Raw genomic sequence first — 16,755 nt, 5'->3', positions numbered from 1 at the left:
ATAATTAAATCATTGCACCATAGTTATACAGAACCCAGGAAGTCTGAACTATTCTGATATAAATATTGATACTCCAATTTAATTCTGCACCCTACAAATCTATTACTATATCCACATATGTAATATTATAAGGAAATACAAATAATTTAAGTGACGTTTGGGCCTCCTAAGTTTAATCTGAATTGTCAATGCATAGCTGCCTATTTAATTAATTAGTTACATGTTGCTAATAACGTATTTTTGTAGCTTAATAAATACTTTACAGAATTATCGCATTTAATTATTAAAATGCCTATATTGTATATTGTCTATGTCTCATGAACAAACAGTGCATCAGCATTTTGTTGGGGTGTGTTTGTAAACTCTTTCATTCCATTTTACAGTTTGTAAAGATTTGTCAGTCACACAACTTTCAAACAAATTTTGAAGCTATTGACAAGGAGCTCTTATTTTTGCAGCTTTTCAACATTCGCAAACGTGAAACACAGTACACTCATCATTGGCTATTTAATGGAATGATTAAGCAATAATTTGGTAGTTCTTACTCACTTCTTTCCAGCGACCCCTTTGGTGGAAGCTGTGGTAGCTGGCGGCCCCTCCGTCCTGTCATTGGTGTGCTGGTTGGACTTGTTTGAACTGATCCACTACGTAGATGTGACCTGTACGATTTTAAAAAAAAACAAATGAAGTACAGGTATGCTACTTTCAAAATAGGTGGGGAGAACTTGTAAAATAAACTTATTCACCCAAGAATTAGGACTTCATAACATATGCGTGGCATAAAATATCAAGATCAAACTACCAGAAACAATCGACTATGCATCACAGTAAAAGCTGTTTTAAGCAAATGTGTGAAAAATGTTTTAAATAATCATGGTACTGTTCTCCAAAACTAGATGCCACAGCAAACAGAAAAACATCGTAGCATGTGAAAAAGAAAAAAAAATGTTTAGATAAAACAGATTTCTGTAATCTATTTCAAACTAGTTGGTTGACAGGCAGGAGATCTTTATCCCTTTCCAGTACTGAAAGGAAGTTTAAATATAAAAGTGACAGAGTAAAATTTAATATATAGCAGAAGAGGAAATATTTTATAGCCCTGTAATTTTTCTCTTCAATTGTACTTCAATCTACACATGATTACAATTTTATAAAGAGAAATCTTGGCCAAAATTTTGAAATTATAAAGAAATTCAGTACTCAGAGGGCCAAAGATACTTACCCATACAATATAACAATTAGTCACAGGACTCATTTCTAAAGACATAGAGGTATTGGTGAAAATGTCTTTAATAAGAGTTTAGTTTATTGAGCAGCTTGGTTGATTGAAACCTTAAATATACGTACCTCATGTAAAATTAAAACATGGTGATACATAAAGTACCTTTGTGTCAAAGTACAATAAAACCATTGCAAACAAGCAGAAATTAGGATACTTAACAGAGGGAAGAAAAGCATCATGGCCCAAATCTTCCAGTCTCTGGATCATCAGAGACCGGATGTATGATAGTAGATGTGCATTAGGACCCTATGTAAGTCCAGACATATGTGCAAATTGCACAGGAGGTTTAAACTTCCAACGTGCTGATTTCCTGCTGCCTGGGACCCTGCGCAAATGTCTTTGACTCTGACTCAAAGTCAGAGACTTTGGCTAGATACAAACAACTTACCTTGATAGTTACCCAGGAAATGGTAGACAGTTTAAAATTGGTCTAAAACCTGAGTAACTCCACAATCGGCCCCCACTCCCCCCATCACCCCCCTGACTACCCGATAACCCTCTAGCTACCCGAATATCCCCACCTGACTGCTTTCCCTACCCGACTGCCCCCCTGACCACCTGCCCGATCACCTGGCTACCCCTGACCTGACAATGCCTCCCCACCCGACTACCCATCGACACGACCCAATTATCCCACTGAACACACGGCTATACCCCCAACCCCGACCTGACCACCCGCCTCACCGAAGTACCCACCTCAGCCACCTAACCACTCACCCACTCAATCACCTACCCATCTACCCAGATATCTGTCACTCACCTACCCATTCACCCAGTGATCTACTCACCCATTCACTAATCCATTCACTAATTCACACTCATTCATTAAAAGACTGGGCCTTTAAATACTTACCAAAATATGCCAGCTGCTGTCATAAAAAGGGGGATCAGAAGATTCCGGAAGAAATGGGCAGTAATGTCGAGTCAGGAAAATCTTTGTGGGCAGCAGCAATGTGCGCAGCATTGCCACAAACCGGATGATTTGGGCCATTATAAAGAATATTCAAGGAAAAGCAGAAATGATGCAAAGCTCACCATACAAGAAGGGCCATTTTTACAAAAAAAAATGATTAACCAAAGGGGAAAATTGTTCTATGTCTATATTTTATTTTCCAAAATGTCACTAATCGTGTTGATTAAGTAAATAAGTTTGTGATGATAGCAAACTTTTCAATGGGTTACTGGATATTACCTCAGCAGTTTAAAATTCATTTTCATGTTAACTATTGTATATAAAATGCTAGTAATAGAGATTTACATTATGTGCTGATATTGGGATTTTCCTCCTCCCAGCCAGGAAACAGGCATAGACTGCTGTCCTAACTATTGTTACGCACTCAGCATTGTGATTGTAAGTTGCAATTAATAACATGATCAACATATAGAACAGCATTGATAACAAAATGCTATTTGCTCTGCAGGTGACAAGCAGGTTAAAGAGTGCATCCAATTCCTTTTAGCCATCTTTGAGCTGTAAGAGAAAACAAGGATAACCACAACGTGCTTAATGTAGCAGACTTTCCAGGCCTCTAACCACATTGTGATTCACATAACAGATGCTGCTAAAGAATGTTGATAAACAAAATGCATGATGCCCACACCATTATATCCGTGCATGGATATAAGTGCTGTGTTTATTTCTACAAGGAGGTTAGTACTGAGGGCTTCTAGTGGCTATTCTATGATGAAGGGAGACATCACTCAACTACAGGAAAAATAAAGGGTGAGCGGGCACGGGGGGGGTAAAGGTGATTAGTCTGGCAGTTTGATGTATCTCTTTCACCTCGTTAGTGCAGGTGAGGGAGGGGCAGATCTTCCCGATGTTAATGATGGCATCGATCTCATGACGTTTGATTCGGCACGTTCTGAGGATCTGGAGCGGGAGTTCATCCGCTCGAGCACAGGCCGTTGCTCTGATGGTCTGGATCTTTGATATTCCTGTCTATCGGATGCCTCACGATTCCTGTAATGTCAGTCAAAAAGCCACTCAGTTGAACTTTAACCTTTCAAAAGCAAGTGTTTATGACATGATTGTGAACCTTTGGCCTTATCCAAAGTCAGATTTATTTAACAGGTCAATGTCTATGTACAATCTTGAGAAAGAGACTTAAACCACTATGGTGTTAGCGGTGTCACCAACCAAGTGACTGTAACCATCAGGTCTTTGGAGTTTCAGATGCTTTTGTAAAACTGAAAGAAATTAATTGTTAAGTCAAAGAAAATCTTGAATTTCCTTTAAACCTTCTGGATATATTTAACATGGAGCATTTTTTCAGAGCACATCTTTGTCAGAAGATAACATCTCTGATGGAAAGGAACAGCCTTGAAAGAAAATAAGTCGAACAAAAATGATCATTAAGTCGAACCAAGATGATCAACCTTCCTTCGGAAAACGCACAAGAGCTTGACACCAACCGACCAGTCCAAACACTGCATTAGTTTAATACAAAGCACTATTATGTGGTTTAGTCACAGTAAGTAAAGTGATATACACAGTAATCTTTGAAAATACTAATCCTTGAAAAAGAAAATCAGCATTCAATATTAAGGAAGTATTCACTATATGGCACACGTTACAAAATAAACTTCAGCATTTTCCCCCGCAGCGTTGTTGAGTCCAATGCAACACATTTTGTCAGCACCAACATTGTTCAAATCATTTATTGCTATATCAGGTTCTCATGCTTCTCTCTGTTTCATATTATTTTAGGATATGGGGCTGCATTTACGTGTGGGCTCAGAAAAACTGATATGTGCACTTTCGTGGCTCGCAAAATTCACACCCGACCTATGTGTGACTTTACGGGGGGCTTTCATCTTTTCACACAGGGTTGGGTTTGCAGTGTATTTTGCGAGCTGTGATGGATTGTATGAGGAGTGTTGCTGCGGAGGCAAGCTGGTTAGAGGGCTTGGCTTGGTTCTCCAACACAGCAGCCCAACTCCCAACATTATTTAAAGGCCCCCTAAATCTCACCCCTCACCCCCTCTACCCACGCCTCTTTGCCACCTCACATTCCCTGATGCTACCCTTGGCTCCTCAGATTCCCCATGCCTCCCCATGTGCCCTCACATTCCCCCATGCCACCTCATGGCAGATCTATGCCTCCCTCGTATCCTCTGTAGCCATTCACCCATTATGCACGATGTACAGTTCTCAGGAGCCATTCAATAGCAATGGGAGTTACATTGGAAAAATATTAGACTTCTAACAAGCTAAGGAAACCCTGAATTCAAACTTATTATCATTGACAGTGGACCAAAAAAACTCAAAGGGAAAAAATGTTGTATTCCTTTAAGTGCCTATTAGGTTTGTAAACAACAAGAAACCACACCAAAGACATATTACGTATTATAGCCTCTTAAAAGTTTTAATAATTCTTGGATCAAAGAATCCAAGCAAGTAGTCATACGCCTGCTGAGCTGAAGCTTTTTGAAATCCAGCCAAGTATTCATAATGGAACAGCTGTCATAACACTAGCTGCCAGCTCCACTGATAGAACAGATTATCTATTTCCATTTCAAAGCAGAGTGCCTATTAATCAATGGAGCAGGTGCAGGTGCAGATCATTTTTATACCTTCAGAAGCAAGGTTTTTTAAAAAAAAACAAGATGAATCAATGTATTAAAACACAATTATATTACAATATGGCACCTAATTGTGACACGTGAAGGTGTCAAAATATTGCTTGGGGTCTCACTGCCTCCACATACTGCACTTGAAGTAGCTACAGTGGGGAAGAGATCATCTCCCACCTCACTCTGGAAGGTGCCTTTGAAAAGCAGTACTTGAAAGAGATGCAATGGTTTGTGTCAAGGTTCATCTGAAGGGCTCCATAACGCCAGGCTCAATGTGCCATGAACTAGAGGTGTACACTGATATAAACATCAGCTGCTGCTGGAGAACCATTAACTCAGTGAAAGGCCATCTTTGATTTGCCCAAAACTTGCTGATTTTCCAGTGTAAAGAGCTGGTGATGACCGAGTGTTGCAGACTGGCACATTCCAAGGTCCAGGGCTACACACTGAGGGACACATTAAATCTTGGGGCAGCTGCTGCAAAGGATCAATGCGGAAAGGCCACTCTCTAAGGCTCACCCACCATAGTATAACAAGGGGCTGGAAACCATGTAAAACCCCTCCGGCTCTATGGAAATGGAAATTGGGACCGTTTTCATGTCCTGGAGCTGCCCCGGGGAGGGAAACCATAATGGGCCCTGAATTTCACGGTTAGGGGGGTGGGGTCCCCTTAACTGTTGTGGAAACTGGTTTGCCAGCCAATTAGGGGGTCAGGAATGGAAGTGGGACTATTCCAGTATGGGCCCAATTTAAACTGACTATTACCGTGGCTGCTGTTTGAGTACTGTTACTGCAGACTGGAAGGGCACAGAAGACTTGAATTCCATAAAGTCTCAGCAGAGTCAGAGGCCTGGAATCTGGGGCAGGGCAGCCCTCCAATTCTTAGATGCAGACCTGAGGGTCCTGCTGGAGGCCATAAGGAAGAGCAGTGAGGTTCTCTTCCTGGAGGTTGGCAGATGTGGGCCACATACCAGACAAAGCAGGAATGAATGCACATTGCTGACACAATAGTGGAAGAATTATCATCCAAAAGTCATTGGATCCAGTGTAGGAAGAGTTTTAATGATATGATGGACTCTGGAAAGATGAGTGCTGTCCCCAACCCTCAGGATAGCTCTCAGGGCTTGGACTCATAGGATCATAACAAATAGGCCCAACTAGCCTATCTTTGTAATGTCAGCAAATCTGGCTACAATACATTCTGTTTCTATCTAAGTCATTAATATAGATTGTAAATAGTTGAGGCACCAGCACTGATCTCTGTGACACTTCAGTTACAGTTTGCCAATCTGAAAATGATCCACTTATCCCAACTTTCTGTTTCCTGTTAATTAGCAAATATATCACCCCAACACATGAGCTCTTATTGTGTGCGGTAACCTTTTATGTGGCATCTTATTGAATACCTTTTGAAAATCCAAATACACATCTACTGGTTCCCTTTATCCATGTTGCACGTTACATCCTCAAAGCACTGTAATAAATTTGACAAACACAACTTTCCTTTCACAAAACCATGTTGAATCTGCCTGATTGTATTATGATTTTCTAAATCTCCTTAATTATGGATTCTAGCATTTTCTCATTGACAGATATTAGACTTCTTTCTGTCTCTCTCCTTTCTTGAATGGAGATATTACATTTACTCATTTCCAATCCACTGCCACCTTTCCAGGATCTAAGGAATTTTGGAAGATTACAACCAATGCATCTACTATCTCTGTAGCTACTTCTTTTAAGACCCTAGGATACAGGCCATTGGGTCCAGGGCACTTGTCAACCTTTTGCCCCATTAGTTTTCCCAGTAATTTTCTCTAGCGAGATCATCTTAAGTTCCTCAGTATCTTTTGCCAGGCAAAGCAAAGAGGTATGAGGTAGTGAAGGAGATCCATGGTTCCTCAATGGTGATGGTGAAACCTCTGGGCAAATGAGTACTTTTCATTAGCAGTAAAAGTTTACATGTTCCAGGCCTTATCATCATGCCTTAGCACATGCAGCTCAGAGTGTGTTTCATACCATGGTGTTTATCATGGGTCAGGGGGACTCAATCAGATACCTCAGATGATCTCTGACCTTGATGGCATTCTGATAAGACCTTCAAGCCCAGCACAGACCTCCCATTGCTAGTACATGCCTGTGTTCTGCATCTTCCCCCTCCTCCTCCTCTTCCATGTCCTGCTCCTCCTCTTCTTCTGATGAGCTGTGAGCTTACAGGGCCTCACCCTCTTCAAGGTCCATACCTCTCTAATGGACCATGTAATGGAGAGAAAAGCAGACCACCAGAATGAGTGAGACATTTGCAGGTACCAGAACCATATCTTCAGAAGACCAATAGTCTACTCAATGGCGGTCCTGGTGAGCAGATAGCTTTGGTTATAGTGCCTCTATCTGGGGCTCTCAATGAGGGGTAAGTAGCCATCTCCTCGAGGGATATATTTGTCCCCTAGAATCCATTCGCTCACTTTGGGAGTTGGAGGTAAGGGCTGGAGCACCATCGACTATCAGAGAATGAAGCAGACATGGCTGCTCTCAGGAAAGTAAGCACACAGATAGAGGAAGCTCTTGTTGTGGTTGCAGAACATTGAATGAGTGGAAGTCCTTCCTGCTAATGAATCTCAGAGTGCGGTTGCTGGGTGTCTTGATGGCCACATGGTTTCAATCAACGATACCCTGCAACTGGGGTAATTCAGCAAAGGCAGAAAAACCCACTGCCCTCTTTGCCTGTAAGGCCCCACCTGTCTGTAATTGAATGTATTGCTCAGCTCTGGCAAATGGAGCATCAGTGATCTGTGTGGTGCAGTAGTGCGCTGTCATTTGTGAGATGCCACCAAGGTCCACGACTGATCCTTGGAAGGAACCAGAAGCTAAGCATTTCAAGGTCACAGTAACTTTGACAGTTACTGATAGGGCAAAAATCATGGGATGTGGGTGTCGCTGGATAGGCCAGCATTTTCCGCCTGCCTTGAGAAGACAGTGGTGAGCCGCCCAGTGCAGGTACACCCACAGTGCTTATGGGAAGGGAGTTCATGGATTTTAATCCTATGTCAGGATGGTGTGTGGTTTATAGGGGCACTCACAGATGATGGTGTTTCCATGTATTTGCTGCCCTTGTCCTTCTAGGTAGTAAAGGTCTTGGTTTGGAAGGTGCTGCCAAAGAAGTGTTGGTGAGTTGCTGCAGTGCATCTTGTATTTAGTACACACTGCTGCCACTGTGTGCTAGTGGTGGAGGGAGTAAGTGTTTAAGTTGGTCGACTGGGTGCCAACCAAGTGGGCTGCTTTGTCCTGGATGGTGTCGAGCTACTTAAGTGTTGTTGGTGCCAAACTCATCGAGGCAAGTGGACTATTCCATCACACTCCTAACTTGTGCCTTGTGGTGGCCAGGCTTTGGAGAGCCAGGTGCAGTCAGTTACTCACCACAGAATTCCCAGCCTTTGACCTGGTCTAGCAGCCACAGTATTTATATGGCTGATCCAGTTCAGCTTCTGGTCAATGCTAACCTGCAGAATGCTGATGATGAATGATTCAGTGATGGTAATGCCACTGACTATCAAAGGGAAATGGTTAGATTTTCTCTTGTTGGAAATGGTCATTGCCTGGCACACCCTAAATGGTACTTGCCACTTAGCTGTCCAAGCCTGAATGCTACCCAGGTCTTGCTGCATGTTGGCAAAACTGCTTTAGTATTTGAGGGGTTGCGAATGGCACTGATCATTGTGCAATCATCTAATTCACTGTGTTCTTAACTCAGAATTCTGGCTTAAACAACAAGTGCATGGGTTTCCTGAGTGCTGTGGAACTCATCACGATCAACAAGGCAAAAGCAAAGCAGGATGTCATTAATCAATGAAAGTGACAAGCTCAAAAGCTTTCAAAGAATGAAACTGTATAGCTGCTGCCCCACCTTTGTGAAATGTTTTATTACGTTCACAAGTTCTGAGATTGTGTCTTTACTGCTTTACAGGTGCTTTCCAATTTTTTGGAAGTTATTCCATTTACCTTGAACTTTACTCACCTTGATGTGATCTTCCCTGCTGTAGCCTGCAATGCTGCAAGACCACGAACCCCTGATGAGGAACAAGAAGAGCATGCACATTCATGCAAGATATCCTGAAAGCTGCCATGATTCCTTCATTCTACACCAGCCACATCAGCTTCACAGGGTGAGCAGGTGGTTCCTTACTGCTGATACATGTGACAAACCCTAGCACTGATGCAGAGGAAAGGTACAACAGGAGTCACATGAACAAAAGGGCGATCATTGAGCAAGTCACTGGGTTTGCTGAAGATGTGCCTCAGGTGCCAGACAGATCTGGGGCCACCTTTCAGTATTTTTAAAAATTCGTTCATGGGATGTCTAGGCCAGCACTTTTTGCCCATCCCTAATTGCCCTTGTTCAGAGGGCATTTAAGAGTCGACCACATTGCTGTTGGTCTGGAGTCACATGTAGGCCAGGCCAGGTAAGGATGGCAGATTTCCTAACCAGATGGCTTTTTACAACAATCGGCAATGATTTTGTGGTCGTCATCAGACCTTTCGATTCTAGATTTTTACTGAATTCAAATTTCCCCATCTGCCATGGTGGGATTCGAACCTGGGTCCCCAGAGGTTTACCCTGGGTCTCTGGAACACTAGTCCAGTGACAATACCACTGTGCCACCACCTCCCCAGCAAGGGTGTTGAGGATGAGAGATTGCTGTGCCTTGCACAACATACAGTGAAGACAGGAAAAGAGTTGCAAGATGAAGATGATGAGGAGGAACCTGATGTGGCCAGGGTGTCTGCAGCCTCTGACCTGGCTGCCAGAGAAGCCCACAACGGGCTTACATGGGCAGGCTTCAGTTAACTGGAGTGCATTGAGACATAGGACACTCCAGACCCACACAAAACATTCCCACAGTCATAACTCCAACCATCACATTCACATCCTTTGTTCATCTTCCACTCTGGTCATACCATTCTCCTGAAGGCTAATGTCCATTTGGAATTTGGGATACAACAATAGAGATGGCAGGAATGGAAAGTACAAACAAAGTGTTTAAAGGAAATGAGAAATAGAAGCACTTTGAGCAGAGTCTCCATTTCGATTTGCTCTTTTTCCATCTTCCATCTTCCCTTTCCTGGTCAATTTGCATTTCCTTCTAGTCAAGAGCTGGAGAACATTTAGCTGCAAGGAGGCATTGAGCGGCCAGGGTGGGACCTTCTACCGTCCTATTTATAGTGACAGACTGAGTATGCAGATCATTGGTTAGGACAAGCATGCACTTGGATGCCTGCCGCATTTGATTTTTCATGAATGTGGTCACTCTTTCCACAGGACTGTCCTGAGCCATGAAGGGTGCAACTATTCTGACATTGGCGGGATCCCTTTAAATGGAGATCCTTCCTTTGAAGGTGTGGCATCTGCATGTCCACACTCTGATTGGCCGGGAAACCAGGAGGCAGGATTCTATTGTCATTGCTAAGTTAAACAGCAAACATCAGGTTCCTGACACGCTATCCCCATCTCCACCCCACTACGAGTGGGACGGTTCCATTAAGATTCCGCACAAGGAGTGGGAGACAGGGAGAATGTTCTTTTCCTTCATGAGAAATTTAATATAAATTTTGCTCTTCACCTTGCCAGATGAAAAGTGCTGCTCAGCATGATGGGAAGAGAAAGCTGTGGTTTTGTCAGAAAAGTTATTTTTGGTCATATAATGAGATTGATGAAAAAATTGAAGTCAGAAGGAATGGTTTTTAAATAATGAGATTAGGTGAATAATGAAAATATGACAAAAATTGAAATAGCCAAACAGGAAGGAAATAGAAACATAAAAGTCTGGGAATGACTGTCTTTTTGTGTTTTTTCATCTGAAAGCTTAAAATGCTCAGATTCCTCTGTCTGCTACTTCATCATAAGTGTTCATTCAACTGAAACAAACATGTTCATGCCCCTTTTAAATTAATGCAGGGAGAAACTTGATCTGAATGGGTTAGTCTATTTTACAATATCACCAACAGAAATTTTCAGGCCAAAGAATTAAGCAGTCAGTGCAGACTTTGAAATGCAGCAGAACGTTTCTGCAGCAAAAAAAATTATTGAGTAAAATGATGACAGCACCCTGCTGTAAAATCAAACTGACATCATTATGCACTCCTCTTGAATACAAAGTTTGCCTGAAATGATTTTAAATTAGGCAAAAGTCAGCATTTAATGCTTAGAAGTTGAAAATTAAGGTAGAATCTTAATAATACAAAGCAGTTTGTGAAAGTGTTCTTTGGGAAGCCCATACATCATTAAGTATCTTTGCTGAAGCATTATCTATTCCTGATAACATTGGGACATTTCACTGTGTTAAAGATGCCATGCAATTGTAATTTTGTTTTTGTTGTTTTTGATGTTGTCTTTGTACACCATTACCAATAACGCTAGTCAATAAGTTATATCTGTACCGTGTTCCAACTGATAGGGCACTAAGAGGGCTACTTCCTACACTGGGGCCATTCAACTAAGAGTGTGATACAGAATAACGCTAACAGCAAGGGTTCAATCCCCATATTGGCTGAGGTAGTTCTTGGGGCCTAACCATCATGATATCATTGCCTTGCCCTGTAGCGATATCATGGTATGATTAGCAACCCTTGGTGGTGGACTGCAGCAAAGGGTGAAAGCAGAGGAACACCCTGTACTGGTCATGCATTGCAACTACCAAGTTACCAGGGTCTTGTATCCTCCTTGTCCCTGGGATCAAGCAAAAACAGCTGAGAGAACGGAGGAAGTAGCACACTCCCTTTCTCCATTATAATCAAATTCTTTCGCGTTGGTTTATTTGTAAAAAATGTAGCCTTTGAAATCACTTACAGCTTGGACATACCTAAACGTTGAGGAGTATACTATACTACAACTACTTCCTAGTCTCCAGTCCTTGAAACAGAATAGGAGATGGAATGTCTTCTTCACAGTTTAATCTTGCAATATATATACAGTAGTACTAAAGACTGAGTTTTTAGGATTACCAAAATGGTAGATTTATAGGGGGCCAAATTCGATAGCCCCCAAAAATGGGCATGGGGATCAGTTAATTCATGCCTGTTGTTTGCAATGCAAGCAGCAACTTCCTGCGATCTGTTTATTTCAACAATTTCAGCATCTAGCCAGTGATAGTTGCACTGTTGATTGGCTGCAAGCAGAGCAGTAATATCATAAATGGCACTGCTTAGACTAGCTTGCACCTCTTAAAGGGGACATGCAATTGCGGCTAGATCATTTGCTGGCAGTTGTACTGGAAGTGAGTCTGACCTAGGAAACCCTGGGAGAAAATGAGCTCCATATTTTTCAGATGTTGCATTGCAGACATTAGTGGAGGAGATGGAAAGGGGGAGAGAAGCCCTATGTCCACAGGAGGCCTGAAAGCCCTCAGGCACATGGTCAGAAGGCAGGAGTAGATGATATTGGTGGAGGCCAATGCCAGAAGTCAAGTCCTGAGGACGTGGATGCAGTGCCTGAAGAAGTTCAGTAACCTCATGAGAGGTTAAAGTCAATGAATGCAACTTCAAATGCTGCATCCTACCAATTGCACCATTAACCTCCAGCATTTCTCAGTTCATCAGACCCAATCACCTTTCAACAATCTCTATATCAATCAGGATTCATATTTAATATTTGTATGTTCCATCACAGCCTCATACATTTAGTACTACTGTAAGCTTCACACCCACATCTCACAGCTTGCATACATTGCCAGTTATTCAACCATGACAGCCAAACCTATTACACAACACTCACTGACACAATACCCTCTCTATTGCAGGACAAGGTGCCAAACAACCAGCTGCAGGATCTAACCAGAGTAAGGACAGGTGCACCTGCATGTCCTAAACCTCTTGGAGAAACAATGCTTGTCATTACTGAGATGACTATCGCTAAGGCCATGGCTAGCACACGCCTGAAACCATCGAAGATAATGGTATCCTCATACTTAGCCCTCCTTCTAACATTCCAGTCCCCCTCATTACAAGCTCCTCTGATTTACAAGTTGCAGAAGGTGTAAGTATGCACCCCTTAATTCACTGTACCACAAATTTGCCATTTTGCCATTTTCCTTTCAAATACCCAAGAAAAGTTCAACCTGAGCAGGTAGTGCAAGAACAGCAAGAAGACAATGATGATGATTTCACACTCGCAGCTACCAGCTCAGATACCGATGCTGTGCGTAAATTAGAGGATAGCATGGAGATGGGATCTACACATGGTGAGACATCAGCAATGAGTGGCCAGGCCAGGGGGCAAAGATAGCACAGGTGCCAACTTGCCGAAGGGTGAAGTCACACGTGAGTTCTGCTGCAGAGGACTCAGGTGAGAACTTTGAAGAAGCAGCCTACCTAAGAAGGCTTAAATGTTTGATGCAGGAAATTTGCATTCAATATAAAAGAGAATGGACAAGACCAGTACCAGCTTGGCACAGGGCTCTTTGCAGAGTTTAGAGCCCATTTTTTCAAGTGTGGAAGTGGGGCCAACTCCATTTGCACACTTGTGAGCCTAACCATGATGTAGCAGCTGATCACTGATGTTGCAGCTTCCAAAGCAGCACAAGCAGCAACCACTCAAAGTCTGAGTGCTGCAGGAAGACAGTATTCATCCTCCCACCCCTGCCATTCCATCAGTGTCTTTGTTGTTGCCTGTCAGCCAGCCATCCTAGACGACGGTCGGCCATGCCTGGTGCAACAATTACGCAGTGGCTGAGAGGCAATGTTTCAGCTTTCATTGCAGCACAAACAGCTTCCACTAAAAGTCGAGTGCTGTAGTGTAAACCCATACTGGGATCATACAAGGTTAGCTTGCTGCCATGCAAGCTTAGACTGACCTAATGTAAGCTCAGATTGTTGCCAACATGGCTATGGGTACTAGTGTTCAAAGAAACTTACAGAGTATCACAGCAGTTCGGTAATCTGTCCTGCAACTGATTATTAAAATTGCTGGGGCAATGCCTCAGGGGAGTGACAGTGGATCCATGGAGCATGACCTGCTGTTATCCTTCAGGATGACAGCAATCATGATCGCATCCCTGCCACTATGGTGGCCAGGAGGATGCTGGTATCACACTCAGTTAAGTTCTTCATGAACAGCCCACCAAAAAGATTGCATATGCTAATAAGGGAGCCAACACATGTTTAAGGACCCTTACCCAAAATTGGACTGTTAACATTTGATAAAAAAATCTATTATACCTGGTTGCCAACAGGAATAAAGCAACATAAAAGGCAACAACAATGAATAACTGTTTCCACATTTTATAACATTTTAGATATACTTATCAAATATTTTTTGATTTCCCCAGGAATAAGAAGTGTTGTTTAACAGCTTCAGAGAATCACCAAGACATACCACTATTAAAAGGATCTAGGATAATGAACCAGTTGATCAAACTTCACACATCACTAACTACCTAGGGTCAATACCTCATTTCCTCAGCAGGCTCACTCTGTTCAGCTTCTGAATGGGATTCATGGTCTGGTACGACTTCCACTGTCTCACTCCTTTTGGAGTAGGAGCAATAGGAAAGAATAAAACAAACCTCTTAAGCAACATCACTGACTGAATTAAAGGGAAGAAGAATCTAACTAAGTGGTGGTTGGGGGGGAGGGGGGGGGGAGGAAACTGGAAAAAATGCATTCCAACTGGGAAACAGGGTGGTAATCTACATCCTACATAAACTTTACTAAAAAAAAGAGGCTTTTAGAGATTTGACACTTAGTTAAGTAGGTGTTTATCTGCAGTTGTTATATGCTGGAGGGTGGCAATGAGCTTGATATAAATTCATTACAGCAGTTACTGTATTTCACTGCAGTTCACTGATGGAAAGAGTCCTAAGGATGAAGCCTCAGGCCAACAATGAAGGTACTCACATACTCACTGCATTGAATAGTTTGCAGTTGAGTCTGTTTCACTGTTTCAGAAATGTTTTTGGTGACAAAAGCTTCTTCAAACACGAGGACATTTTTATCTTCAATCCTACCATAATGATTTGGTTGTTTTTGGTATTCATGTTGTGATTACTTCCTTATGATATCAAACAAGTCACATGTCATAATTCAAGTCACTTGCATCATGTTTGATATATATTTTTGAAGTTGTAGATGATGTGTAAAACAAATTGCTAAAGGTACTTTAAATACAAAAGTATTTTAATTCCAGTTCATCTGTAAAACATTACTTTTGTTGGTAACCTCTGTTATTCAATTGTGTGTGAGCCACTAACTTTGAAATGTATACCACATACATCAGGATAAAAATGTTTGGCTAAGACAATATTAATGTTGATTCATAGAATATTGCAAAATACGCAACAAAAATTGGTCTCGGAGTTTCCTGGAGTTCAAATGCCTTTCCTCACGAGACAAGGTTTTTGTGACACAGGTGAGTACAATGGGTGTTGACAGGCTATACAATCATGATGCAGTACAGGGGCCAAGGCTATACAATCATGATGCAGTACAGGGGCCAAGGCTATACAATCATGATGCAGTACAGGGGCCAAGGCTATACAATCATGATGCAGTACAGAGGCCAAGCTCAAACTTGTCTTCACTAGGCATCCACACATATACTTTTGCACTTTCAAGTGATGATAGCTGGACAGTGAAACCAGCAAAATGAGCACCGAATAAAACTAAAATATTTTGAGTACTGTGCTTTGTATAGCCCAGTGCACGTTACATTCGATGGGTCATCACTCCTGGTGTAGAGCAAAGCAAGCAGTGAACGCGAGTCAGAAAATTGGGACTACAGTGTCACCTACCATGGTTGCAGTAATCCCACATTGGGTGTGAACCTCAGAAAATTACCTCCTATGAATTAACTTTATGAGCCACTGAAGAAGCTTTATTTTTATTTTAACTAATGAAGTGGGTGATTTTCCTCTTCAGGTATAAAATACTTTTTAATTTGGTTTGCACTGCTTTTAGACCCATCTGAATCTTAACTACCAACAGCATTCAATTTTTTTGTTTATTCTAAATACCCATAACCCCAGGTGCAAATTCAGGTGGGAATAAGGATGATACCACTGGAATGAGAGAAAAATTACATACAAGTCAAATTTGAATCGACTGAGACAATTAAATGAGTATGGGCTGCGAGGATTAAAATTTAGAAAACTTCTGGAGAGCTGTAGAAGGCATCTCAACCCATCAGCAAACTTTACCAAGGCTGAATGAGCAGGGGATTAAGGAACAATAGCCAGGATGAGAGGAAAGGAACCTACATGTCTAACTGTGTATCGGTAGAAAAGTGACAGTATAGTGCAGGACTTAGCCTCCTCTTTGGTGGCTGCTGAAGTTGAGGTTGTGCAGCATTTTTCTCTCTGTCACTCTACAGCACCTATTTCATAGGTCAGTCTTACAACAAGTAGATACAGACGTGTTTCAGGCTGTAGCTGACTGTCAGTGCCTGCACATATGCAAGTACTAGGCTTCATGATAGCCAGAGTGTCCTAACAAAGCTTGACATCTTAAACTCAGCTGATTGAAACAAGATTAGCCAGATTACTGCAGTCATTCCTTGGTGAGTTTGCCCAAATCCATAGAAATGGTTGGTGGCCATGGATTACCCTAGCATGCTTCCATTCACACAGTACAATGTAAAGCATGACATGCTGTGATTGGGATGCTTCTGAAAAATCTTCCACCAAGGCATTCACATCTCCTTTTGATGTTACCAGGGGCCTGTAGCTGAAGCAATCGGTGGCAAGAGGTTTCCACCAGCATCTACCAAAGTGAGGTATGCTGCTTTTCTTTGTAAATGTTGAGATGCAGGTGAGGGGCACAGAGCACTTCTTGGACTGTCTAATCTGCCTGAAACATTTTCACTTGATCCCCTTTACTTCTGAACATGCCAGCTTGTAGGATTTGTGGTAGTA

The 16,755-nt window shown here is 42.1% G+C and overlaps 1 protein-coding gene across 1 annotated transcript in view; it reads right to left on the bottom strand.

The window, feature by feature from the left end:
* The window catches only part of rims2a (regulating synaptic membrane exocytosis 2a), a 1,205,442-nt gene that overhangs the window by 352,707 nt on the left and 835,980 nt on the right, over window positions 1-16,755 (bottom strand). Inside the window, exons 24-25 of the mRNA XM_078540066.1 lie at window positions 3,066-3,245; window positions 550-659 (exon numbers count right to left, since the gene is read on the bottom strand). Of these exons, the coding sequence (XP_078396192.1) occupies window positions 550-659; window positions 3,066-3,245 (290 nt within the window). The remainder of the gene's footprint in view (window positions 1-549; window positions 660-3,065; window positions 3,246-16,755) is intronic.

This window comes from Cetorhinus maximus, chromosome 4, assembly GCF_964194155.1.
Source record: "Cetorhinus maximus chromosome 4, sCetMax3.hap1.1, whole genome shotgun sequence".
Taxonomy (NCBI): Eukaryota; Metazoa; Chordata; class Chondrichthyes; order Lamniformes; family Cetorhinidae; genus Cetorhinus; species Cetorhinus maximus.
This window is presented reverse-complemented; position numbering and strand designations above follow the sequence as displayed.